At 41.6% G+C, this 27,236-nt stretch overlaps 1 protein-coding gene across 1 annotated transcript; it reads left to right on the top strand.

Annotated features, from left to right (window-relative positions):
• Window positions 1-958: 958 nt before the first annotated feature.
• On the top strand, window positions 959-25,799 carry GLIPR2 (GLI pathogenesis related 2). The gene is made up of 5 exons (XM_084211557.1): window positions 959-1,118; window positions 12,947-13,055; window positions 16,462-16,565; window positions 23,403-23,480; window positions 24,433-25,799. Exons 1-5 carry the CDS (start codon window positions 1,106-1,108, stop codon window positions 24,591-24,593), a joined length of 465 nt encoding a protein of 154 aa, XP_084067683.1. The 5' UTR covers window positions 959-1,105; the 3' UTR covers window positions 24,594-25,799.
• Window positions 25,800-27,236: the final 1,437 nt, after the last annotated feature.

Below are 27,236 nucleotides of genomic sequence, written 5' to 3' on the forward strand. Positions count from 1 at the left end.
TGAAGGGATGTTGCCTTTCCCAACCTGCTGCTACTACTTGCATAAGAAGAAAAAAAACCCAACCCTTGCATGTTTTTTTTTTCCTTTACTTACCATGGAGCCAAGCCTACAGAGGTGGACAAAGGATAATTAAATCCTGATGAGCCAGCAGACTTGGCACAAAACCAAGAAGAACCTTGAAATATTGAAAGGCATTGTAAAAAAATGGGAAGCGTTAACCTCAGATGATTTTTGTGATGATGAGAAGATGAAAGTTGGAAACACGTAACTGAATTACTGTTTGTAGATATGCAGCGCTTCTGAAGTTAAATCAAAATATCATGTTCACTGTAGTTAAAGTAGTTAATATTTGCCAGATTAACTTGAGGCATTTTGATGTAAAGTGTAGATAAGAGTGGCACAGCGTGCTTACACAGATGAAATGAGACATACTCACGTCCAATGCTTTTCCCAGAAACACACCATCAGCACAGCTCCTCTTTAACCTGCAAAATCTTATTTTACTAATACCTTCTACAGGTTATGTTGTAACAGTGCAGGAAGTGATTCATTTTAGGCATACAAATGTAGTTATACTTCCAAGTGCTTTATCACTTTTCTGTTTCAACTTTACGTACAGCAGGGGGGTAAAACTTCAACAGCGTTTAGCTGTATGAGTTAGCCCCATGGGCTATGCCCACTGTGGCAGCAGATCTATTTGTCAGCAGAATTTCTTCTCACAGCCTACTCTTATCAGAAGACAGATGCGATTACTAAGCTAAAATGGTATGTGAAAACATATGGTGTTTTGGAGCTGCTTGGTTACTGTGGAGGATAAATAGCTCCTGACCCTAACCAGGATCTTTTCATGAAAAAAGAGCGGTGTCCCTATGCCTTATAAAGGCATGGGCAGGCTTATTCCAGCGTTCAAGAAGGGGCGGTAGCGGGTTCGTGCTACTGAGTTGTGGTTAGTTTTTTTTTTTTCCCAGCAGGCGAAGGAAGAAGTTGAGCTGAAACTGCGAATACTTCATCCCGGCACTTAGCGGCAAAACTCAGTCAAGAGAGGAGGAAGCAGGTGAAATTTAAGAAAAAAAGAAAAAAAAAAAAAAGAGAAACCCGCTTGGTCATGGGGAAATCAGGTGAGCAAATGCCTTCGTGCAGTTGGCTGTGTGTTCGCACAAAGTCCGTGCCTGGTTTTATGCTGGGAAAGCGTTGTAAAAGCGTTCAGTGGCTTTCCTCGGAGAAGGCTGCTTTCATTTGTGCATGGTACAGCCTGGGAGGAGCTTTCTCTCTGACAAAGGGTTGGATTGAAAAAAAGAAAAGAAAAGCGACCCCCCTCCTCAGCCTGCACGGTGTAGAGGTAGTTGTATTTCATATACAACTTTGTAACTTAAAGTCCTTTTGCTTTGCTGTAAAAAATTACTATGAATCCTGTAGCTTTAAAGTTATTTTGTGTCTTGCTGTCTGACAAAACTTATTAGCCTTGCGGATAAGCTGCAGGATGCTTCGAGGGGGGCAAGCTTTATCATCGTTCCTGTCGGAAGGATTTAGATGTAAGATCTGGTTACTGTTTAACTGCGGACAGACTTGCTCAGCTCTTAAGTCTCTCCCCAGCTGTGAATATTCTTTAAGCCTTTCCCTGCTGCTGCCTGTGCTGTTGGTTCTTTCCCCAGTGCTGCTGGCTGTCTGTGTGCCCTGCTCAGTTTGGGCTGGAGAGACTTCTCCAAAGCTTCCAAAGAGCCAGAGACCTTCAGAAGGGAGTGCTCAGTGCCCTGGGTTTTCTCCACCTTTGTCCAGTTAAGGCCATGAGTAAAAAACTGTCCTGAATTTCTGAAACAGCTGTGAAACTGGATGGGACTTTTTGTTCTTGTTCTTAAAGCATTGTGTGACAAATCAGAGCCTGGTGGTATGTTGGTCTGTCCTGTGTGTGAACAGCACTTATGGGGACATGCTCAGCAAAACCTAGTACTCGATTAACTCAAAACTATAGGAAACTTAAGGAAAATCTTTGTGTGAGTAACACTTTAAAGGGCCTCAGCATGAGTGTATTGTTGTTTTTTTTTTTTTTTTCATTTTTCTTTATTTTTAAAAGTTAGCTTGCTAGATGAGGTTAGAGCTGTCTGCAAATGTGACTGTAGAGGGCTTGCTGGTAGGACACCCAGTCCAGACAAACCACCTGCTTTTTTTTTGGCAAAGTCCAGCTGCCAATGGGTGGATTTGGCCTCATATCCTGACAGCTAGATTGGGATAAATAACCCTATAACAGTTTAAATAAGCGTAGTTGCTGTGAAGTATCAAGCTCAGCCTTCCCATGCTAAATACAAACATCAAATCAATGTAGTGCCTCTACATTACATCAGCAAAGCACATTGGGCAAAAGCAGTAGAGATACTCCACTGTGCATCTCACAATTCCCAAAGGAATAAAAAAGTCTCCTTTTGTTTTAATGCATGGAAATGGCTAAAACAGTCATAAGGCAATTACCATCCTCTTTCCCCCCCCTGCATATTTATTGCTGTGCATTAGTGGATTTTTACAAACTTAGGAACAATGGCTGACCAGAAACTGCCTTTGCCAAAGCTTGGGTAATGTTTGCATCCTTAAGTGGTTATATAAATAGAACTTGAGATCTCTGTACATGTTAAGAATGTTTTCTAACTACTTGTGTCATGCAAAGCAATGTTAAACTAGGTCCAGGTTATTGTCTTTGAGCTGTGCGCAATATTTTTAGATGAATCATAAAACTGAGATCCTGTCCTGACAATTGGTTTATTGACTAAGTCCCATCTGCCCTTTCTAGTTCACTGAAGTCTTCAAATTCCTGTCTGAGATCATTCAGTGTGGTTTGCCTTTGAATGGGGAGAGCAGCTGTTGTACAGAGTATTGCTTCCTCTGTGCTTTGTGTGAAATACAAAATGTGTTCCTGCTCTAGTGCTCTTAAGGTGTGATGCAGACAAATTTCTCTGTACTAAGGTACATGAACATGTAACAGATTGCATGGCAGATCTGCTAGACCTCAGAACACATTCCTTGCTCCTCTCCTGGGTCAGAAAGGTTAAGGCAGAGATTACCTGAAGGTTTAACTTAAGGATGCTCTAATTCATGGCAAGTGGGGCCACTATTTTAATATAAATGAGCAGTTTCTTTAACCTCTTGGTTTTGGTAAATCTCTCTTGAGGTCTAAGTATCCCCACACAAAGAAACCTGCTACTGGAGATCTCAGCTCTTTCAGTAAAAACTCTCCAATAATGTTGTATTACTAATTGTTAGATTATATTTGAAGCAATGTTCATTCCAAGTGTCAGAGCTAGAGACTTAGCATTGCTGTGTTTCACTGGATAGAGCTGAGTATTGAAACCATTGGCACCTCTGACTCAGCTTTCTCCCTGGGAAGCTGCAGGCTGATGAAGCCAAATTCATACTGAAACTTCCTTGTCAGGGTTAGAAAAGCCTCCCGTGGTCATAACTCCTGCAAACACTTCAGCCAAACACGGAGACCCCCTCTGCCCTCCCCCAGGTGTTCCCTTTTCAGACACCATTTGGATTAGTTGGGGGTGCAGGCAGCCGTCCCCACAGATCGCAGATAGCTCTAACCAAGAAGACAGGGACAATATTTCTGCAGGAAAGGAGGGGATGGGGAGCTGGCAGCTCTTGGCTGCCCTGTTGCTGAGCCTGCCGTGCTGGCAGGGCTCTGACCCCGCTGCAGCTGTGCGGGGTCCTGCGGGCAGCCCTCGCCCCGCTGGGATATCCATCCCTGCCAGCAGCTGCAGGCGATGCTCACGAAAGCAGCTGGCTGCGAGCTCCACTCCTCCGCTCTGGAGCACGTGGATTTCTGCTGAGCAGTGGGAGTCTCTGAATAGGCTGGGATGGTGATAGGAAAGGCTGCTAAAAGTCTTATTTCTCCCACTTTCCCCCGGGTTCAACCTCGCGGGGGAAGGGAGCTTGCCCGCTTGCTCTCTGCAGGGGAATAGTTCTCTTTATTCTGGCAAGTGTGTGCAGACGGTGTCAAGGTCAGGCTCAGTAAATACTGCAATCATTTTACAGAATTTGGTTTTGTTTTATTTTTCTGCTGTTTTTCCTTTTTTTTTTTGCCACTTCTACAAATATGGGCGGGACTCCAGAGAAAGGGCTGGGAGTTACCCACTGCTCTGTGTGTTGAGTCAGTACAAAAAAACAAAGAGGGGCTGAGAAAGGGTTTTGAGGAAAGGAAAAGAGACAGGAACCAGACTCAGTGCAGTTTTCCACGCTGGTTTTAATCTTATTTAGAAGCATTGCTGGTTTTTAACTCTTAAGATGCATCTTCAGAGTACAGTAAAAAGGGCTGTTGTGTTTTCTGCAGAACGAGTTATGTCTTCAGCTGAAATGCTGACTTGTACCTCAGCATCCTGGTAAGAGACAGCCATGGCAGGTCATGACAAAAATACAGGCATACTGGGCAAGTGACCTGTTTGCTTTCTGAGAAATCAGATACTCCCAAGCTGCCAAAATGAGAGAGTTATGCTGGCTGGTTTTACAGGACTGGAGGGGATAGGGAAGATGGATTGTTCTGAACTGCTAGAAACTGAGCTTTTGCATTTGGTAACATTGGGACATTTGCAGAACTTGCCAACACAAGTTACTGTCTATCACTTGACACCAGAGCTGAACTGGAGGTCTGGTGGGAAACTGACTTTTCAAAACCAAAATTAATTCCATTCTTAGTCCCACATCTCCAGTTGTGTGCAGAAGACATTGATTGCTGGGTTCAAGTTCAATCAGTAACAGAGAAAAAAAAGTCTTCCAGCAATGTGTCAGGCTTTGGCAGTATTCTGGGTCCAATTTTTACCAGTCTGTTGAAGCATCAGGGTTTTGGTGGGGGAGGAGAATGCAGCAGCCACCCCCTGCAACAGCGGTTGCTCCTGTCAGCTGTTAGATCATGCCCTTAGCTCCTCATGTTCAAGGCAGATAAATACTGAAAAAAGTGGGAAGAGCTCAGGAAGAATAAGATAGAATGTGATGGTCTGTAGTAACTGAGATACCTACCAAGGTTTCCCATGCTATTGTTCTGTACATTAAAAAAAAAAAAAAAAAAAAAAGCGCATGAAGAAAGTTTTTATTACTGGAAACATGCAAACTCTGCATTTTCTATCTGTACAGTTGGTAGTGTCTGTCTTGCCTGGGTTTGAATTTGCTTCTGTTGATGTTCTATGTGCAGGAACAAAAAGTATGAGAAAGCAAGTATTTTGATTTTAACGGTTTTGTTGTTTTATTTATCTCAACAGGCCAGAAGGCTATGTCAGATCTCTCGTTCTGTAGTGGCTATGCTGTTCTCTGAAAGATAAGTTGGAGCCGATCTCTGTTGTGTTTTTACACGCAGATCTAGGCAAGTTCTTCCCGTTCTGTGAAGGTCTGAGCAGCAGACAGAGCTGGGCTGGGTGGCCCTGCAGAGGGGGATGAGGTGAGGCTGTGCGGGTGCCCAATCTCCCTGGTGCAGAACTGCCTCCCATGCAAGTAGGTGTGAGAAGATGGTAGGAGTCTGGGGTGTTGTGCAGGAAGACAATATGGGCCTGTTTAGGTCACTGTAAACATTTAATGTATCCCTGGAAATGTTCAAGGTCAGGCCAGATGAAGCTCTGAGCAACAGGGTGTAGTTGAAGGTACCCCTGCTCAGTGAAGGAGGATTGGACTAGAAGATCTTCAAAGGTCCCTTTCAATCCAAACGGTTCAATTATTCTGTGATTCTATGAAATAAATACCTTTTTGAAAAGATTTTGAATTGTGAGAACTGGAGCTTAACCTGTTGAGCAGAGGGATGAAAAACAGCTAGTGTAATTGATTGTAAATGTGAGTAAGGGAAGATTTCTGTGCCTCCCTGCCTGACTTTAGGTACTAGATAGGTGAGTTCACACACATCAGTGATCAGAAGAAATGTGCATAGCCATATTTCCATGCCTCAGGGAGGTGCATAAATAAACATACTTTAAACATTGCCACAGCTATCTTGGATGTCCTTGGCAGAAAAGCAAGGTGGGAGGATATTGGAACTGATGAGATTAAAACTAGATCAGGTATGCTTACCCCAAACCATGATAGAACATGAATGGTAGAGGTGTAAAATGCAGGAGCATATCCCGGGAGACATGGGATTGTTCTATCTCACTTTGATTCTGGTTTGCAATATTCTTCACTTTTCAAAGACTTTGGTTGGCACTACACAGCCAGCAGTGCTATGTAAAATGAGCTTGGCACTGGGTAAAAACAAGGTTGTGTCTGTTGCTGTCCATCTACAGAGCATAAGAACATGCAGCATCCAAAATATGAATAGAAGAAGTTATTCTATTTCAATTCAATTACTTCTGTACAGTTACTCAGAACAACTGGTTTCTGTTGTTACTCATTAATAAATATAGTTGTGCCTTATTTTCTTCAATAAATTCCTCTAATTATAAACTCTAGGCAGATACAGCACTGGGGAAAGAAGAGATGGAGAAGATTACATGGATTACTTCTGCATAGTGTGCTTCTAACACATGCAGGTCACTTGTGGCTTTGTATTTGGAAGTACATGTGCTCTAGGAATTCTGTGGCAGTTGGATTTAAGAGGTCTTTCTGATGGGAGTGTCTCCTTAGTCTTTTTAAATGGGATAGTAGCATACACATTAGCTGCCTTATGTTGTCTCTGTGGCTGTGTGGCATGATTACAATATTCAGGTGTCCTTCCTGGCAGAATAGTAATAAAAACAACACTTTTGATTGTCTTTCATGCAAAGTCAGGACTGGGTGCTCTGGAGATGATGAGCAGTCAGTTCCAACCTTATGTAAGATGAACACTCCATGGAAGTGACCGCTGGCTGTTCTGATTGTTGGTCAGTTTGGAGGAGACAGGGGCTACAAGCCAAGGACTTCTCCTCACACCCTTGCCTCCTGTGGAAGTGAAAAGTTGCTTCTGTCAGTGCTCAAGACCTCAGACTGCTGATTAGTGCTACTTGTTTTGTAAATGCTTGTATCAAGGAAGGCTCCACTGCCTCTCAGAGCTGTGCAGCCTCCAGTTTACCAGGTGTTCCTTTTTAATCAGGGCAGTCAATTGCCTTACTGTTTATAAAAGGCTTAAGTGAGGAAGTAATCAGCACTGTCTATTATAGCAAGAATAGGATTTGCAATCAAATAGTGACGTGACTAATGTCATTGAAACATTATTGCATTGGCGGCTTCATGTTCTCAGGCCACACGTCCCAAATTGTGTCTGGGGGAAAAGAGTGTGTTACATTGTGTGACACCGGTAATGCAAGGTTGTTAAGTTGCCAGTTTGCTGTAGAGCAAGCCCAGATACTAAAATGAGTGGAGTCCTTGTCCATCAGATGCAGTTAACTCAGACATCTCACTGTTGTTCTGAAGCTCACCCTAGTGATAAGCAGGTGTGTGAGCAAATTCAGGCAAAACTGGATGCTGAGAAACATCACAGAAACTCCTCCCTGAAGAAGTCTCTCCTGAGCTGAAGAGAAAGCTATTTTGAGCACCAAACATAGGAACGTTCCAGGAAACTACTCCCATTTAAACTAGTATCTAATTATAACTGCCAATTCCTTTCACCTCCACCAGCAGTACTTTCTCTTCTAACTTTTAGTAAGGTTACAGGATAATTCAGGTTGAAAGGGAAATCATGTACCAACAATTATGATATCTCTCATAAATGCTTATTGTGTAGGATGGAGACCTTGCCCCTTTGTTGAATTCTTGGTTGTGTAAAAGGAGACAAGGAAACCCCACCCAGGATACTTTCTAAACATAGAATTATTAAATCTTTTCTTTCCTCCAGGATTTATACATGGAGTCATTTCTTCTGTATATTTCCAAGCAATCAGCCAGTTATGATAAAGAAAAAGGGAGTTTAATACTGGGGGAGATCAGTTTTTATGGCTGGAAATGATTAATGAATTGGAGTGTCAGATCCGTTTTCCCAAAGGGCATCAAGCATTAAGGGCCAGTCTTGGAAGATGTTACAGTCCCAAATGGGGGGCAAGAAAGTGCAGTTAAATATGTGGGGAAAGAAGCATGGAACATTCACTCCCTGTGTTGCTGCAGACCCAGCCAGCATGAGACCACCCTGAAGGATTTGTGGCTTCAAACCAAAGTGCTGAGTCAAAGTGCTGTGGGACATAGACAGTCTTCTTAACATTTCTCATATCAGTTAGACATCCATCACTTCTCCATAGAAGGAATGCTATTCTCACAGTGGGAAAGATTCAGCTAGGGATGGTTTCCAGAGAGTTACATTTCAAGTGTGGATAAAGATTAATAATAAATGTCAGTTCTCTTAAAAGAGTCTAGATGCAAATGTTATCTTTAGAAGCTGGGATCTCTTTTGCTCGAGAATTTTGTTTGTTTCCAGTTGGTGAATATGCTTTGAGAAGTTTGTCACAATAGAAGTATCAGTTACCTGGGACAGTAACAAAGGACTTTTTGATGTAATTACTTTATAGTTTCCTAAACATTCTAATTATTTTTTTCCACCAACCTGTTGGGCATACTAAAAACTGTATTTGCCGCATTCTTATTCCAAAACCTGCTTCTGCTTCCAGCGTAGAGTAGAGCAGTTCTGCAGAATCAGGGGAGACGGAAGGGATTTCAGTTTTAAAGCAGGACTTAAAACTCAGTGTTTAAATGATTACTTAATTACCTTTTATGTGTTTTCTATCTACTTTGCATCTGTCTTCTCCAGGTATTCTGGCACTTGGCTTCTGTTGTGGTTTAGGAATGGTTTTCTCCAATGAAACCTCCCTAAATGATGCACTGCTCTCTCAATCTCTTCTCTCCCTTCCCATGGGTGGCTGGAGAGGAGAATTGGAGAAACAAAAAGTAAAGACTTGTTGAGATAAGAACAATTTACTGGAAATAGCAATGAGGAACAATTTGCTGGAAACAGGAAGAAAACAAAGTATCAGTAACTATTAATAGAAAAATGTGCAAGACAGGTGAGTGATTCATATGCAAATGCTCACAACCACTCGGAGCCTAAAATAGCTGCTCCTGCTACACTACCTTGACATGGAAGAGACCCCTTCTCCCATTCCTGGAAAATCATGAGAGGTGGTAAAGAATAATCTCCAGATCCTAGCTGTGCTCCCTCCTGGCTATTGCAAAAACTCACCCTGGCCTGGCTGGAAGCAAGGTAGTTTCTTTCTGCCCAGGTTCTGGGCCCAAAAGAGTAACATGGAAGTAACATGCAGTGTCCTGTTAATGTAAGAGCAAATTTCTAGGTATTTATTTTTGGGGGAAGATCGAAAGGTGGAGTCATTATCTCAATTTACGTCTAATGCACACTTTGGGTGAAGAGTTTGAGGCCTCTGTCATGGTTCAAAGATATATTGAGACAGACATAATGGTACCTTTCTCTGTAGGATTCTGAACGAGGTTTGTTTCATAGTAGCACAGGGCAATCTGGGTTGGAAGAGACTGTTGGAGGTCCTGTAATACAACCCTCAGAGCTGGCTTATCTTCAACTACATCAGGTTGCTCAGAGCCCCATCCAACCTGACCTTGAATGTTTCTAGGCATGGGTTATTCACCACCTCTCTGGGCGGCCTGTGCCAGTGTTCCACCACCCTCATCATAAAAAAATTCTTCCATACATCTAGCCTGAACCTACTTTCTTTTATTTTATATCTATTACCCTTTATCCTATCACTACAGGCCCTAATAAATTGTCTCTGTCTTTCTTATAAGTCCCATTTAAGCAGAGGCCACAATAAGGTCTTCCCAAAGCTTTGTCTTCTCTAGACTGAACACTCCCAACTCTCTTTTCTTGACAGCATTATATATTAATTACTTCAAGGCTAAGTAGAAAAACTTAGTATTTATGGAAAGTAAAACATTACCAGTGAAAATTATCCATAAAGAATAGGACAAAAAGCACTAAGAAACAATACCTCTAGAGATTGATACAGGGCTCATTTTTGAGTCACCAGAGTGGATACTTAGGCATAACAATATATGCTTGTTTTGCTAGTCATGTGTGTGCCTGCTATAATGTTGTGTGTCCTGAGTGCTGAGGTAAAGGCTACCCACAGCATTTCTGCTGGGTAGGAATTTGCTGCTTTGTGGAACAATTCACTGTTGTCACCTTGGGGCTCCCCAAGAGCAGCGGGGGAGGCGCAGTTGACAGCTGCAAAGGTGATGCAGGGCAGCTCGTGTTGTGGAACACATGTTCGAGTACCTCACCTCTGTTTTGGTGCCCAAACTAAAGTAGACATGGCAGGAGAAGACAGCTCTAACAAGAGGCTGTATGGGTTCAGGCATGAAGAGCTCTTCATGCAAGAAAGACTGAGTAGATTGGCGCTGCTTAGAGACAGTAAGAATAGAGAAATAGAATTCTCTGAAAAACAAATGTGATGGGAAAAGGCAACCTAGATTCCTCTGCCTATTTTTCCCTGTCACACAAAGCTGATCAATGAACCTGGGAGTCCAAGAGCATAACAGCTGTAAGGTGTGCTCTGTATCACATCATAGCCCAGAAATTTATCGTCACATGCTGCCATTATCTTAGCCAATGTTCCAGAAGGATAAGAAATAGAGGCAAATAATTGAATATTGAGGAGCAAGCAACTGTATCTAATACCTTCAGTTGTTTTGCTTATTAAGGTGTGTAATGATTCATGACCAAACTTAACTCTCTGGCAGTAAAAAATAATTTTTTCTAGCAGCTTAAGCAGCTTGCATGAAGGGAAAGAAGTACGTCTCCACAGCTGTTTGGGAATCTGTTCCCATTTGGGTGGGAGCCTGAAAACTCCCATTAACTCACTTTTAATGCCTGGCTTCTCAGTGTATGGAACACTGGTAAAATGGAAAAACTTAACATGCATTCTGAAACAAATCTGAAATATATCTGGCACTTGGGTGTCCCTCTCCACACATCATCAGGCATGGGAAAAGCTGTACAGAGGGAGGTGGTTAGCACATGAGCTTGAGTCACAGAAGATAAGCATTTCTATAGCAGCCACCTTTGAGGGAAAGGGAGGATGGAGGTTCTCCAGGGACAGCATAGCAGTGCCTGTTGCAGCTAGAAGCAACTCAGTTTTGTCCATGGCTTCTTACGTTTTGTAAGTCAGAAAGTTAGTACAGAGCTACATTATGCAGTATTTCTGTTAATCTATGGACTGAGCACTGACAAAATCTGTATTTCAGTTGACTTTTTTTAAAATTAGAATTGAAATTTGATGTTGTCATTGAGAGCAAATTATTTGGATAGAAACTTCCATACCTGCAGGTCAGATTGTTTATCTGCTATTTCAGTGCTGAGTGGGTGAGATATTAAGTCTAGGTGATAACAGGCACAAGTTTAGCAGGGTCTCAGGAGAAAAAAAAGTAGTCTGGAGTATGTGATGCAACTTTCAAAGCTGTGTTTTTCAATGTCTTTAATTTGTAGGCTGTCTTAACATTTCCTTGCTGGAAGCTTGGACCCCCTGCATCAGGGAAGGGGGTGAATTGGATGTAGGCTTTCCTCAGTGACTTCTGATAGATGCTGTAGAAATTGGCTACCTCTGTAACAGAGCAGATTAGAGGTTTAGGACCCTGGCCTGATAGAATCAGTGAGCTGTGAGCAATGGTAATAACATTGATGGGACAGGTTCATTAGCAAAAAGGAGGTTGTGTGCTTGAATACCAGAATGGGGGTGCCTGTTTTCCTGATGATGTGCAACTTGTGATACACAAAACTGAGGGAGAACTGAAGAGGAGGAAGGTGGTGGGCAGATGTCACATTGTTCAACAGGGCTGCTGTGTTATACCAACAAACTGATACCAAGAAAGTGAGCCTGAAAACATGTTATGGGGAATATATTAGCTATGTCCATAATGGCACTTTGATCAGGAAAGAGTCAACCCAACTTCAGTCTGTGTTCAAAAGATTTAAGGTGCTGCATGAAACTGTAATGGCTTTCTTGTATGCATTGGATACTGAGATTATTTTAGGCTGCTTTATTATCCCAGCGCTACTGAGAAACTGGAGAGAATGCCAAGAGCAGCCTAAAGCATGAGAGTGAGCTGGGTAATCACCTTAGGAAAAAGTTCTGAGAGCAGTGTGTGCAAACTGACAGCTCTATTGTGGGAAAAGTGCATCATTACAAATAGTAGAAGAGAATAATGCTAATACAACAGAGAATGATTGATTTTAGTTGTCAGGATCAAGTAGTGAGAGGAAGTTGAGAAATCTAAGGTTAATAACAGGAAACTCTTTCTAGTCATAGGATCTGTTTGGGTTTCCAAAGTATCTTACAAGAAAAGTGATGGTAGTCATGCTAGCTGAGATATTCAGAAATGAAGCTGATGAATCATTAATAAATATAAAAACCCATGCCACAGTAGCTATTTCTTTCCTTACCACTTGCTGTTTGTGAAGCTTTATTTGTCTTGAGCCAAATAAAGGTGCATTTTGAGATTTCTATGAATTTTTACTATAAAATTAATTAAAAGAATGATGCATGTTTCCAAGTATTTGCAGAGATCTAAACATTTTAGTATCTTCATTCTCTTTAGGTGGTGCTCTGACTAATACAGATAATTCTTACTTAGAGGGACAATCATTTACATTTTTAATATATCTCCTTGAAGGACATATTTGTTGCTTACTCTGAGATTGGAATGGTGATGCAGTGCACTGATAGCTTAAAATGAAAGTCAAACTGATTTCAGTTTTAAACTGACAAACTGATTGACTAACCTTAAATCGCCTTGCTATTGAGGAAAGCAATAATGATCACAGTTTTCTTCAACCTTTGGTGAGTCTGTAGCTTCCCAATGGGAATGTCTGTTGGAGTTTGTTTCTGGATGGAAGTCAGTGGTTCCTTTCATCCTGCTGCCAGGTAATGAGGGTGGTACCCTCGTGTTTTTCTGTCCAGCCAGCACCAGGGCTTGGGTTCAGAGTATGCTTTTTCTGTCTTCACTAATGTCTGTATTTGACAGATCTTTCCATTTTTTTAAAATGTGATTTCAGCTTCTAAACAATTTGCTGAAGAAGTCTTGAAAGTACACAATGACTACAGGAAGAAACATGGAGTCCCCCCATTAAAACTCTGCAAGAAGTTAAACAGAGGAGCCCAACAGTGAGTTCAGTCCTTTCTTTTCTCTAATGAGAGTTGTGACACTTTTATCTGTTAGGTATGAATGTGTTTACTGCAAAGACATTTGCCTTTTGACATGCTGATAACCACTGAAGACTTACTGAGTAGAAAGTGTGTAACTCTCCTCTTTCATCCCCTCTTGTATCCTCATATAACAGTAGTAGTAACTCATTTTCACTGTCTCACTGGTGACATGGACACATGTGGTCACAACTGTGCAAATCTTTCTTGGAGCCTTTTTCAGATGTGGACTCCATCTGTCTGCACTAGTAGGTGTCCTCTGCAGAGGGCAGATGTCTAAAACATGCTTCACTACCACTTCTGTCAGATGAGGGATTGTCATCTGCAGAAGATCTATTCCTGCTGAAATAGTAAGAAAATAACTTTTTCATGGTAAGAAGTGGTGACTGGTCTAAGATCAGTGGAATCAGGAGGAAGTAATTTCAGATTAACTTATCTATCTCCCAGCCACAAAAGTAAAAGTATTATATGTTCTCTGTTCTGTCAGGAAGGAAACATCTTGCTTCTACTGCAGTGTTGAAGACTGCCCAACTTCTTCTCAGTCTAACATACAGTGAATCCATCTCCCTGGTCTTTGACTTGTCTTCCTTACAGATATTTGAGTCCAATACTGCTTGTCCTCTTTACTGTAGTTATGATAACCATATTAATTCCCTTCTCTTTACAGCAATCTTTTTCAAAAAGTAGATTTAAAATTCTTCAATTATTTTTTAAATGATGAACCTCACAGTACAAAGGAGATAACTGAAGGAGTAAATGCTGATTAAACTATTCAGAAGATAAATTATACTGAATGGTGAGCAGTGTGATTCCTGCTCTAGACATAAGATCTCCTCCCATTAGCTTTCTACCATAACCATGCAGATTTCTCTGTGCTGGGTGACTGGGAGAGAGATGCTGTAGCCTTTCCAGAACCTGATTTATTGCCCCAGCATGATGGGACAGAGATGTCACACAGATGAACTGGCTCCTGAGTCCTAGCTTTCTCCCAGGTGTTGTGCTGTACAACACACCATGTAAATGGCATGTGGACATGACCTCTGGCAGCCAGAAAAATCTTGGTGTTTTCACTTTTTTTTCTTTTTTATTTTTTTTTTTTTTTCTTGAGCCACCATTATAACTGGATACATTATTCCTAAAATGTGGAATGCTAGTGACTCATTCACCAGCCTTGTAGTCTGCTGGGACTTTCCCTCTCTTCTTCTAAGACTTTTTTTTTGTTTCTGTTTTTCATGCTCACAATGAGGGAGAGATTTCATTGACTTGTCAATAGCACTTGTTGGGTCTCAGAAGTGCCACACTAAGTTTGAACAAGTCAGCTTGTATGAATAGTTCAGATTATTCTATCAAATATGCATTGCTCTGCATTTATCTCTAAGTGTGCTGTTGCCCTTGCTGTGTATTTTTAGATCCTTCAGAAATTCCTCACAGCCCTCTTTGGTCTCAACTGATGCCCTGCTGCAATGAACCACAATAGGAAAACTCTCTTTGCTTGAGGTCTGTTACTTGTAAGAATTAAAAGACATGTTTAGAGACTGGTAAAACTGGTTGATAGCAAGAACAAGAAATGCTTTGGTTGGAATAAAAGACATGAAATTTAAGAAATCTCATATTTTTCAAGACAGATTTTTTATATTCTTAAATTAAAAGAAGAACATCTTTTCTTTGGGTATATCCTATATATATATATATATATACATACCTTTGTTGGTTTGTATTTGGGTGCTTTTCTCTCTGGGTGCTTTTCTGTGCTTCTCTACCTGTGTTGAAAATGGGATGTTTCCTGCTATTTTCAGGTCCAGTTATTGTGACAGGTGAACTGACTATTGGATCCCTGCTTTAACATGAGATGAGTCAGCCTCAGCAGGTGTCTGTTTATCTCTGACTGTAATGAAGCATAGGGTGATGATCTCAGATGAAAATCTCATGCTTTCAACTGCCTGAGCTGGAGTGGATTAATCACCTTTTGTCTCAAATCCCTGGCAGCTTCATCCATCTGCAATGTGTCCTTAGTCTCAGTCTTGCCTCTAACTTGGGATATGAGGATCCTGAGGAAAATTACAGGACTGTAGAGATAGCATCTAAAGATCCTCTAGTCCAGGATCTAGCAAACTGACAAGTTTTCATTATTTCTAAATTAATGGATGTAGCTAATTACTCTTCTTTTTGTTTTGGTGGGAGGATTAGGGCAGAAGGAAATTAGAACCTAATGACTGCGGTGCTAGCTTGGGTCAAAATGTTCAGCTAGACAAAATTCATGTCTCTGGCAGATGCCAGAAATTCATGATTAGGGAAGGAGTAGGAGGACAAAACAAATGTGATCCTTCCCCATTATCTTCTGGAAATTACAGATTTATCCTGGAAATGACCATTTTCCTAAGCAGTAAGTTGTATCCTCATTTATTTGTTGCTGTTGTTTAATATGCCATGAAGATTCCTCCCCACATCCATACACTGTGAATTTGCCTCTCAGTGTTTCACTCACACGTGCTTTGGTGCCTGCATTGTCCTGTGGCAATGACTTCTGCTGCACAGTGTGGAAGAAGAGCTTTGTCTCACTTCAATTTCAAATCTGTGAACCTGATGACTCTGTGTTGCCATTATAAGAAATAACAAATGGTCTTTCCAATTTCCCTGTGTCTGTACTGAAACCCATCTAATGTTGAATAAAGAGAGTAATTGCTTTACACATGATGTTATTCTTAACCCTATTGTTCTAAGAAAATAAAATACATCCCACATTCGCACACGTGTCAAGTTCTATAGAAACAGTGCTGCTTATCCCTGTGCTGGTTTACACAGTTGTTGCCTCAGAGTCTCCACGTGATCCCCTTCTCTTCCATCTTGTTGCCTGGTACATTGCTCTTTTTTTGCATTTGACTTTTTTTCTTTCATTTGTAAATGTAGGGGGTTTACGCTGGCTTTGACTGAATTCCCACCTCTGGTTTTTTTTTCCCAGTCTCACTAAGAACATTTAATTTACTCCTGTAGAAATGCAGGAGGTGGCACCTGTAGCAATTGCTGTAAGCACTTCCCTTTCCACCTGCAGCTGTGGCTAAGGATGGCCGTTGGATTTCCAGGTGTTGGTTAAAATGTGGTGCAAGGGCATCTGCCCTTTGATTTCTCCTAGGTCCTTCTCAAAATTTATATAGATGCTCATGAAAGACAGGGAAAATGTGTTTTTCCTTTGCCTAACTCATTGATCTATGTTAAAGCATCTCTGGCTTCAGGGCTTTGCAACTTGACTTGAACCCATCATCTTCCAGCACAATTCCTTCCTTGCATATCCTTCTCTTCCTCCTGTTCCTCCTCCTTTCTGCTCCTTGCAGCTGTGGCTCCTGACTCAATGTGTGGATTCCTTTGCTAGGTATGCAGAAGAACTGGCTACCACGAGGGTCCTCAAGCACAGCTCTGAGTCTGCTAATGGGAATTGTGGAGAAAACCTAGCATGGGCATCCTATGACCAATCAGGTGAGCTCTCTCCTCTCATTGTCTCACACACACCTGATAAATGCCTTATCTCAAGTACTTTGGGCTGCATCTGGTGGCAAGGGTGCTGGAGTTTCCTCTACTTCAAAAATGTATCCAGCATAGCCCAGCCCAGGCTCCCTGGGGACAGGCTGGTGGTTTGCAGTCGCCTGTGTCCTGAGAGCAAGAAGCACATGTGGGCACAGAGGGAGTAAGGGACTGTGGTGGTGTGTTATGTCCCTTTGGAGGCAGGACTTGGCAGCCACACTGCTCCCTGTGTCCCTGCTGTGGAGCTGTCTTCAGGGGTACTTGTGTGTCCATGCAGGAGAGAAGGAAGTCGACAATGGCCCCTACTTCACCTTTATCCTTAGTTTGTCCCAGCCAAAGAGAGGTCTGCCCACAGCCCAGCTGTGCTGAGGGCAGTGGAAAAATGTTTCCTGCACACTGCGCAGCAGTTCCTGTTTGTGGGGGCAAAAGCAGGGGACTGGACACCAAAGTGACAGTGGCTAATGTCCTTCCACTAATATCTTCCAATCTGGCAACTTTAAGCCCTTTTCATTATTACATTTTTAAAGACTGCTTTACTCCATGTATTTTCTGACTGTAAATGTAATTTGTAACTGGTAGCCTTTGGTTTGGGTGCCCAGGAGCTGAATTTTGGTCAGGCTGACAGCCTGTAGTAAGCCCTCAGCTGGAGAGAGATTCAGCAGGCTCTTCCCTCCTGCCTCCTCCCAGTGAGTAGGGCTCATGCCTCAGCCTGCCTGGACAGCAGGTGGATGTATTAAAAGTGACCACTTGCTTTTTTCTATTCCAATCTACCCCTGGAATTTCCAGCACAGCCCCAAAGAAACAGAAGCTCGTTTCTCTAGACTGGAAGCTCTGTTTGAAGGGTCTGGAAATTTTAGGGAGTTTTAGTCCCAGGGATGCTGTTTGGTTCCTCTTCAAGTGCTAATTCTAGTCCCAATTTTCCTGTTGAAAAAGAAACCCATGGTGGAAAAATGCAATTTGATCTGCTCATATTTGGCATTCTGTGCTTTGCAAGGGTGTGAGGAAAGGATTGGGAACAGCATGGGAAAACACAGATGTATGGCAGAGTTTGCATAGTGGCTATGACTCACTGACTGAGCTTAGCTCTTTCTTGTTTGTGTTACTGGCCTGTGCTCCTTCCCTTGAGGTTAAAGCCACAGAATTCCCTTTTAGAGAGCTGGAAATATAACACACAAATTCTTCTACATAAAATATGTCTGTCTTTTCTCTGGATGCAGCCTGTTTCCTTCAATGCACAATTTCCATACATAACTTTATAATTTTGAGAAGTTTTGCTGGTTTTTATCCACAGCATTAAATACCATGTTGAGAAAATTAAGCCACATCCTCTCTTGTTCTGTGAAACATTTCTACTTTTCCAATGCAACAGGATCACTCAACATACCAGAATGAGAAAACTAGTTCTTTGAAGGAAGTTATTTTCTCATCTAGGCTTAGTCTTCACCTCTGTGGAGTTGGTTCATTCTTCCTCTTTTTCTCATATAGTTCCCTCTGGATAGTTAATTTGTACCCTGCTCAATGAGGCAGAAATTTGGATTAAGACATCCATTCAGGGGCTTAACAAAGGCAGGCAATGTCTTCTGGTTTCTTTCCCAGATAAAGCAAGACTCAATAAACCTCTAGAATACTCGGTATTCTCTCTCAAAAAGTGATGCTGTTGTTTATTTTGGCTCTTGCTGAGTTCTGTAATAATGCCAGAAGATGCATTTCTTGTTTCAGGGAAGGCTTAAGCTTTCAACTATAAAGCCTTCTAATATGACTCCTCTCCTGGTACAAGAATACCTTGAATTCTATTCAGGATTTTAGTGTTACATAGCCTGAAGCTGTTGCTAGAAATATGTTTATCCCTGTAATCCAAGAAAGAGTTGACAGCTGTTTCCTCCCTCCAGTCCTGCAGGAACTGCTCTGTGGCAGACTTTTCTTTGTCTGTGTTCAAATAAGTGAGCTGTCATCTGCCACCAGGGCAGAGACTGCAGCCTGCCTTGGCAGCTGTGCTATGTCAGGCTTCTCAGGATGCCTCAGCTCATTTCTCGTGTGTTGGGGGGCTGAAGGCAAGCACTGGATGTCTGAATTCTGTTTGGGATGGCTGGTGTGGCTGAGAAGAACCTGCCCTGTTGCTGGTGGAAGCACTATGGTTTATGAACTCCAGAGAGTTCATAAGGGAAATCCAGTCAGCATCCCCCAAATCTGTCATGGGAGGAATCTGGGTCTCCTAAGGTTGGGACTAGTGTGCAGAACAGCACAAGCACTGTCTGTCCGAGCCCTGGAGCTGTGGGCTCTGACTGAAGGCCTGCCTTGATCCCTTGCTCCAGGCTCATACAGTAAAATAAAGTAAGGACCTGCATGAGGGATGTTGAAAGCAGAGAATTACTTCCAAAAGCCGTTGGTATGACTTTAGTCTAGGTAGATATTTTATTTCCAAGGCAATGTTAAATCCACCCTCTTTCCCCTCAGACTGGTGGAAGGAATGTTGTGAAAACTTAATTTTTAAGTAGATCACCAAGGTGCTGCCCATTTACAAAGAAATATGATCTGTGTGATTCTGTTAGAATGTTTTTGGCAACTTAGTGGGATTACTTGTGGATTTAAGCTTTCTTTGGTATGAGGGGAAACAGTAAGGCTGGGCCCAGAGTAGTTAAATGTTGAGGGGAGCTGAATACAGGAATAGGGCTGCCACAGCATTGTGTGATGGTGAGACTGGGAATTTGTCCAGTCTTGCACAGGCTGGGAATGTGTTTCCAGCCTTACACAAACACATATGTATCATGGACATGTGTTTATGTGCAGAGCGGCATAAACAGATGCAGTAAGTATGAAAATGAACAGCACCAATGGCCTCTTCCTCTTTCTTTTTCCAGCTGATTCCAGTGTATGTTCCAATATATGTTACTGTAGTATATAACAGTAAATTAATATAGTATATAAAAATACAAGTATCTATTTCTCAGTAAATGATTCAAAAGTAGATATATATTGTAGTGTTAAATTACATATTTATATATATGTGTATAATAGAAATAGAATTCCAGTGGGCATCCCAGCAGTAACTGAGCTCACTCAGTCTGCCAGTAGCTGTCCCAGGATCCTGATCTCACCAGTAGCTTGCACCTGGACATACCAATTCCTGGGGCTGCAGTTCCACTCCAGTCACCAGCACAGTGCATCTCACACCCACAGGTCCCTGACTGCTGACCAGAACCCACCCTGCAATGACCATACACTTCTGCAGCTCCTCCCAGAGCACTTCACCTGCTCACCAGCTGGTCCCTCTCATGCTTTGCTGTGCTCCAGTTGCTGGCACCACACAGAGGTCCCTGCAACCCTTGGTCTGGTACCAGTTGTTGGCACTCACTCCCTCAACATCCACACACAATGGAGTGCCTCACCCAGGAGAATGGCTAAAAATGACATTTAATGAGACAACAGCACAGCTGATGAGATGCAGAGCATGGCCAGGTCACTGCTTGGCCCCTTGATAACAGGGGGGACGTTATTTAGACTGTTAGTCCTACATATGGACTGAGCCCACATGGTCACTCCTCTGACTCTCTGAGGAAGCTTGAGGCACAGTCAGTGTGGCCACATTGCAAGCATGTTGCTTGTGTAAGTGAAATCAAATCACTGTGCTGGTTCTGGTCCTAGTCTTGGGCAAAACTGCACTTGGACATTAGTTCAAGGATTGTTGCACCAAGTTTCACCTGAGGAAGATTGTTCATCATGGCTGAAGCTCATCAGAGTGAGATTAGACTGTTCTGAAATGAACATCTAGTAAGCCTGGCTGAGCAGGTCATCAGTGAGCTGTCTCTCCCTGGGAAAAGGGTGGAGTCAAACTGTTTCCACAGTGAAAGTGTTGAAACTCTGAGCGTAGCTTACAGCAGTGCGAAGAGGAAGGGTGATAAAAAAGCCCAGCAGAATATTTATTAATCAGTTCCACAAGCAGAGCAACAGAAGAGAAGCTGCAGCTCTGACTGCAGGGCAGATCCATGTGCTTCTTGAGAGGAGTAAACTTTATCATTTTTGCTCTGATCAGGAATGAAGAATATGAGCAACTTATTTTCTGCGTATTTTTCCTTCTGACTGAAAAGCATTTTGAACAGCAACCAACTTCCTTTGTTTTGGGGGATCTTTGGGAGCAGGGGGAGCTGTTTTTAACAAAACATTGAAAAGCAATCAAAACAGACTCTAAATATGACTTCATCATTTATTCCATAAAACATTTACATGGAAATATTGTGGTCAGTTTTCTGAACCAATAAATCTGAGGATGCAAGTTGCTGCTAAAGCAGGTAGGCTCAGTGCACTCCTGACCCTTGTGCTGTTTTCTCTCTGGAAGCCCTGAGGTCACTGGGTTCAAAACAGGGGTTTTCCTTGGTCCCCTGTGTGCCAGCTGTCACTTTCAACACTGGTTTGGCTTGTGTCCCACCAGTTTACTGTTCCACAAAGGGCAAAGAATCAGAAGAAAAGTATTTCAGAGGAAAGAGAGACTGTTTATTCACTAGGTACCTACCTGTCTTCTCACCTGGTAAGAGCTTCCACATTGGATTCCCCCTCACTTCCTGTGCCATGTGACAGATACCATTCATTCCCTTCACTTAGAGGACACTTCTTTAATATGATTTTCAAGACAGAATTTGTCAAAAGTTGCCTAGTCCCTTGGTGACCCTCTCTTTTGCTGGAAAAAAGTCAGTCTTTATTTTCTCACAGTTTATGAGCCCGTGACTCTTTTAATTCAAGGATGATGACAGCAATGCTATATAATGAAAACTTGATCCTGCATGTGAAAAATGGAGAATAGTGATCAGCTTCTTGGCTTTAACTGCCTGGCCTTAGTCAGTTGAAAGCTTTCATCCTTGAGATCTGGGAATTAACACATGATAGACTGTGCTGTCCAGCTGTGCTCATTGTCTTTCAGGTACAGGACTGAGGCAGTCTTACCTGACGCCATTGCTATCTCCCTTGAATTAAAGCAAACAATTTTTCAAATGATAGTCTTCTTTAAATTAAAAGCAAATTAATTATGAAGAGATATTGTGTTTGTCAAAACATCCATGTGCCCTGCAATACTTGCATTATGGAGATTTTAAGTTCTGTCACGTGCAGTCTAGGTACAGTTCTCAGAGCTACAAGTAAGCAGAGTGGGGGTGACTTTCTCTTTAAATACTGTTTGTACTATATCCCACTGGTACATTGACAGAGGGAATAAAAAGCTGGCAGCAGTGAGAATGCAGTCCTGCAGCTGCTAAATTCTCTCTTATGTAGTATAGTCACTTCAGCACTAGTACACATAGAATACTCGGGCTTCATAAGGCCTGATATGTCAGCAGTCACCTTCTGTACTTCTGTTACACCCAGCTTACCACAAACCCATCAAATCCTTCATAGCTATGAAGTCCAGAGTGGGACAGCATGATCTCATTGGTTTGTTGTGTGGTTTTTCACTATGTGCTTTTTCTTTTCCCCTTGTATTGCATAAAGGTCACTATTGCACTTTCTCTTTTTGTCTTGATTTTAGCTTTAGTGTGAGTAAGAAATGAATGTGTTCCATACTTCAACCATAATACAGGTCTGCTGGGTTTGTTTTTCTGGTGCAAGGAGAGCAGGAAAAGAAGAAACCAATTGTTACTCCCGACACTTTTACTTTGGGAGGCAAGAGATTTTTTTTAACCTTTTTATGTAGAAAAAAATATTTATTCTACTAAGCATTATTACTAACGACCAGTGTGGCATATAACTTCATAGTACTTCAAGTTCATAAACCCCTCAAGATAGCATTTCATTGAATATTTGCTTATCAGCTAGGGCTCTGACAACCAGCTTGCTAGATTAACAGCATCATCCTTTTAGCTGACTTCAGTCATAACAAACTGAAGTTTCAAGAAGTTAACGCAGTGTCTGATTTCCAGAAGTGCACAAGTTTAAGACTTTTTGCTGCAAAATAGCAAAGCATGACTCATTGCTCTTCTGCTGCCAACAGTCCACTAGGGACCAGCCTTCTTCATGATGTCAGGCTTAACAGCTTTGGCAGCTTGCTTTGAAATCTCCTGGCCTTGTGTGGATGATACATCCTGGAATGCTAAGCAGAAATTTAATTATTGAGGTTGCTCAGGGAAAAACCTGACCCCTCTCATCCCCCCAGTGTTTGGCACAAGAATTTCCTAACAACCAGTAATGGAAAACAAGTAACATTTGACATTTGTCTGCCCTGCATCTCCAGATTCTGGTCTGAGTTGCATCCCTGGCTGTAGTCATGGTTCTCATACAGCTGTTGTCAGGGAAAGCTCTGGGTGGGATGAGACAATGTTGGACACGCAGACTTCCATAAAGAAATGGCTCCTAAGTGTGAATTTTTGAGCTTTCTGTAGTACCCCAGATTATAGTGCCTCAAAATGGACCTTCACAATGGTTTTAGTGCTAGGTAGAAACCACTAAAAATAAATGCACTCAGAAATCAGAAATATTCAATGCTGGTGAGAATGAGCGAAAATAAAAAGACATCAGAAATTTAATTATTTGGTTTACCTGGAGCTGGAAGGGGTACACATCCACAGGTGTGGCCTTTTGCTTAGAAAACCTGGCACACTTGGGCATTTTCAAACACATTTCAAGAGGAAGAAGATGGTGAGAGCTGTATGTCTAAGTCTGATGACAGGAGCACTTATCCAAGATGAGGGAGATGTGTCTTCATTACCTTCCAAGCTGAAAGTTACAGAGGATCTTACTGGTCAGGCTGTAAGTGAGCTACACTTTTGTGTTTATGTCAGGATTCTGCAGCACATTTCTTTTGTCTTTCAGGAAAAGATGTGGCTGACAGGTGGTACAGTGAAATAAAAAATTACAGCTTTCAAAACCCAGGGTTTTCTTCTAGGACAGGTAAGTTCAGACTGGGAACTGTCTCTATAAAAATGAAACTTCTACTGTTGTGCTAAAAACTGACAAAAGGGTAAAAAAACCCCTGAGAAATTAGAAAATAAGCAAAATTTGTCGGGTTTCTTTAGTACTGCATTTTTCCTCTGACTTCAAAGTTTTGAACAGGCAACTTATTTTTAAGGCAAAATAATTTGTAAGAAATGCTAAATTGGAATCATATAGGAGTCTTACTAAATGTACTGTGTTGTTGTTTACATTGACATGTGACTTCTGCTGAATTATATCACTCCACTCACAGAGATCACTTCAGCTAAAATTTGGAGACTGGGAATAGGTTGTTGGCTGCCTATTAACAATCCAGTGCAAAATGAATGTGAGAATGTTGTTCCTCAAATAATGCTCAAGCAAGAGAGGCACCTGACCTTGTTTCAGATTAAGAAAATGACGCTTTTCTCCCTGACTTTGAGATTTGCCTATTCATAGTGGGAACAACAATGTGGGGGTGGCTATTAAACTAGGCAGAAGAAGCCACAAAAACAGGGGGGTTTTTGAAGAGTTGCACATGCAAACACATGGGGGAGTATGAGGCAGTTAAAGCAAATGAATAATAGTCACTCCCAGAACTGCTGTTCACACTGCAGTGAGTACAGACTGTGATGTCTCTGTCAAATTTTACATCAGATACTTACCAAACTGCTTCTTCCACAACTCTCCTGCTACATGTTCTTGTTTGGATACAGAACATGGACATGGAAATAGTAGTATGAAAACAAATCAGGTTAGGGGTTTTCAAGACAAAATGCTAGGGTTCCTTTTCATGTCTTTAGCTTGTTCTCATGTTACACCAAGAAGCAGCTGTGTATTGTTCTTTTTTCCCCAGCACCTCACATGCTACAGGAAATGTTACAGATTTAGTATCTAAAGGGAATGTTTATGTTTCTCTCTCTTTCTTCAGGTCATTTTACAGCAATGGTCTGGAAGAACACAAAAAAGATGGGAGTTGGAAAGGCATCTGCTAGTGATGGCTCAACGTTTGTGGTGGCTAGATATGATCCAGCTGGAAATGTAGTAAATCCAGGCTATTATGAAGAAAATGTTCTTCCTCCAAGAAAATAACTGTATTTCTTTAAGGTAGTCTTATTGCTTAATGAGAAGTGAACCTGGATTTGGACCTAACAGTGTTGAAATGAAGCCCAATTCAATGAAATCTGTTTGATGCTTCTGTTCATGTCTCAGTGTGGAGGAAGCAATTACATTTTGCTTGAGTCAACCTGCACATCAGGCCCCTGCTGTTTCTGAGGGGACCTCAGTTTATTTGAGGATGAACTATAAGCAGCATTTCTGAAGGATAAGATGGCTAAATTTTTTTTTTAGTTGTTTGCATGAACTCTGTGTCAGCATGTGAGTAAACACATGTTGGATGTCTATTTTTTTTTTTTTTGAACAAACAAATGTATAGCTTTCTGTAAACTGAAGATACCAGCTTGTAATTATATTATGTACTCCCAGCTGTCCAATACTTTTTAATAACTGTACCTTATTTGCTCTGTCTTTACCTCCTGCTGTTGTGGGACCTGCTCTCTGCAGATGGAACACATGCAAAACTTCCTGTATGCAAGGACATGTGTAAAGTGTAGTGGAATTCAGACCTGTGTTTTTATTAAGAGGATCTTGCAGAACACTAAAAGGCTGCAGGCAAAACTGTGGCCATCAAGCAAGCTGTAACTAATGCATGATCTAAAAAAAAAACCCTAACATTTTTAATCCCATTTTAGATGCTGACATGTAAAATATGTTTGAGATGGGTATATTTTAAGTTCAAAGTGCATCCTACAGTTTACAGTATGTACCTTGTATTATAATAAAATTATTTATTTCCATTGCAGAAAAATAAGATTCTACTTTTTTGATATTTATGCACAAAAAAGTTTCTTTGATGGTGTACTTTGGATTTTATTTCTCAGTAACTTATTTTTAAGGAATATCTTTTAAAGGTGTTGTGCTATACAGGCAATAACATTCCCAAATCATCTCATCTCCTTGAATAATGTAACAGTAGGGGTATTCACATCGTCATAATTAAGAGATGTTTGCTCTTTGTTCATATTATTCATAATAGTACTGTTTCATCTGCTGGATTGATGCCTTGAAAACAATGAAGATTTAGTTTCCTTAAGAACAAGCCAAGCAAAAATTCTGAGGACATTCTTTTCTCTGATTAAATGTGGATTGGGCCACTTTGGCCCGGTTCATATACTCTACTTCAATTTGGGGGTTTGTTTTCTTTGTAAAAGTTTCTCTTGACTTTTGCTGGGATTCTGTATGCCATAATCTGGTTCATGGACAGTGCCATTACAGAAATACTTCTTTTTGTTTACAGAGTTGTAATAAACTGCACTCTTAGGCTTGATTATGTGTCACTGGGATGCTGTTTGTTACAATTTTTTTGCTATAACCGAGAATTTGACACATATCATGAACAACTGAAAAATAAATATTTTTGAATACGAACTGCTCAAGCCTTTGCTGTTACCTGATTCTCTGTCGAATAATCATCACATTTTATTTCCAGGACATGAACATATGACGTTATTCCTTTTATAACACAGGGGGAAATAAAAGCAGCAACTATTTTAGTCCATGAAAGAAAGAAGAGACCTTCTAAGAGAGGCTAAATCATGCAGCAGATCATCAATCCTCACTTCATGCAAAGGCTGAGAGAAGGGTGAGGCTGAAGAGCCGTACCTCTTTCTCTCCAGCTCCTGCTTTGTGCCTTGTTTCCCTCTGCTGCTCCCTCTCTCGGCTGACGCGTTGTCAGTACAGTGAACCCACTCGACTCCCACTCAGGTGTGTGTGTGTGTGTTTCAGGAACTGCAGCCTTGGGGCCTTCCTCCCCTCAGCCCTCAGCTGACAAGAAAGATGGGAATGAAAACAGAACTTTCTATAAAAAATAAAACCAGGCTTGTTGCAAGTGACGTAAAGTTAAAGCTGATGTTAAAGAAATTGGCAGTATTAAAATGCTGTTTTTTCCCTAACTTTCATGCTGTTGGCCCTATAATTCCTTGAATGATTGATGTAAAACTGCACGTTTTGTAGTTGAGTGAGTCAAGTCAGAATCTTTCTCTGCTGCCACCTAGGTTTTATTTTAAGTCCAGAGAGAATTGGGAAGGTAGGTAAAGAGAGAAAACAAAACCAAACCAAAGCTTTCCTTATCTTTATTTAAAATTTAACGGCAACTGAACTTTTGGAGGTTTTTTAGGCAGACCATTTTGAAGGAGCATCAGAAGTAACTGGAGATGGAAGAAACACAAAACCACTCAGATTGCCTCAGTACTTGCCTCATGCACTCCACGAAGAGTCCATGGAAGTATGACTGTAGCAATTAAAAACCCCCAAACTGTTAATTGATTTCTTCATGACCCAAGATTATGGTGCTCTTACCTTCTGCAAATGAACTCTGGCTGTGCAGCAAACCTGTGGATGCAGGAGTCCAAATGCAAAGGGAAGGGTAACGCTGCTGATGTGACTCACTCAAAAGCCACATGATTTTTGGGAATTGTGCACTGAACCCTGACTTTCCAGCCATCAGTATTAAAAAGAATTTGTGTTGGTGTATTGCCCCACTCCCTAGCATATCTTGGAGAGTTGTGGAGGTTGGGAGGTGGCAAAGAAAGGTTATCTCCTGCCAGGTTAGAGCAAAACAAGATGTTCTTCAGACAGAATTTGAGAGGTAGGAGTAGCATTTGCCCTGGCAACAAG

Source organism: Fringilla coelebs (assembly GCF_963513975.1).
Source record: "Fringilla coelebs genome assembly, chromosome: 1".
Classification (NCBI taxonomy): domain Eukaryota; kingdom Metazoa; phylum Chordata; class Aves; order Passeriformes; family Fringillidae; genus Fringilla; species Fringilla coelebs.

Coding starts and splice junctions, on each gene's coding strand:
- GLIPR2 (XM_084211557.1), top strand. Junction 13,056..16,461: donor TTAAACAGAGGAGCCCAACA/GTGAGTTCAGTC, acceptor TTCCTTTGCTAG/GTATGCAGAAGAACTGGCTA. Junction 16,566..23,402: donor GGCATCCTATGACCAATCAG/GTGAGCTCTCTC, acceptor TTTGTCTTTCAG/GAAAAGATGTGGCTGACAGG.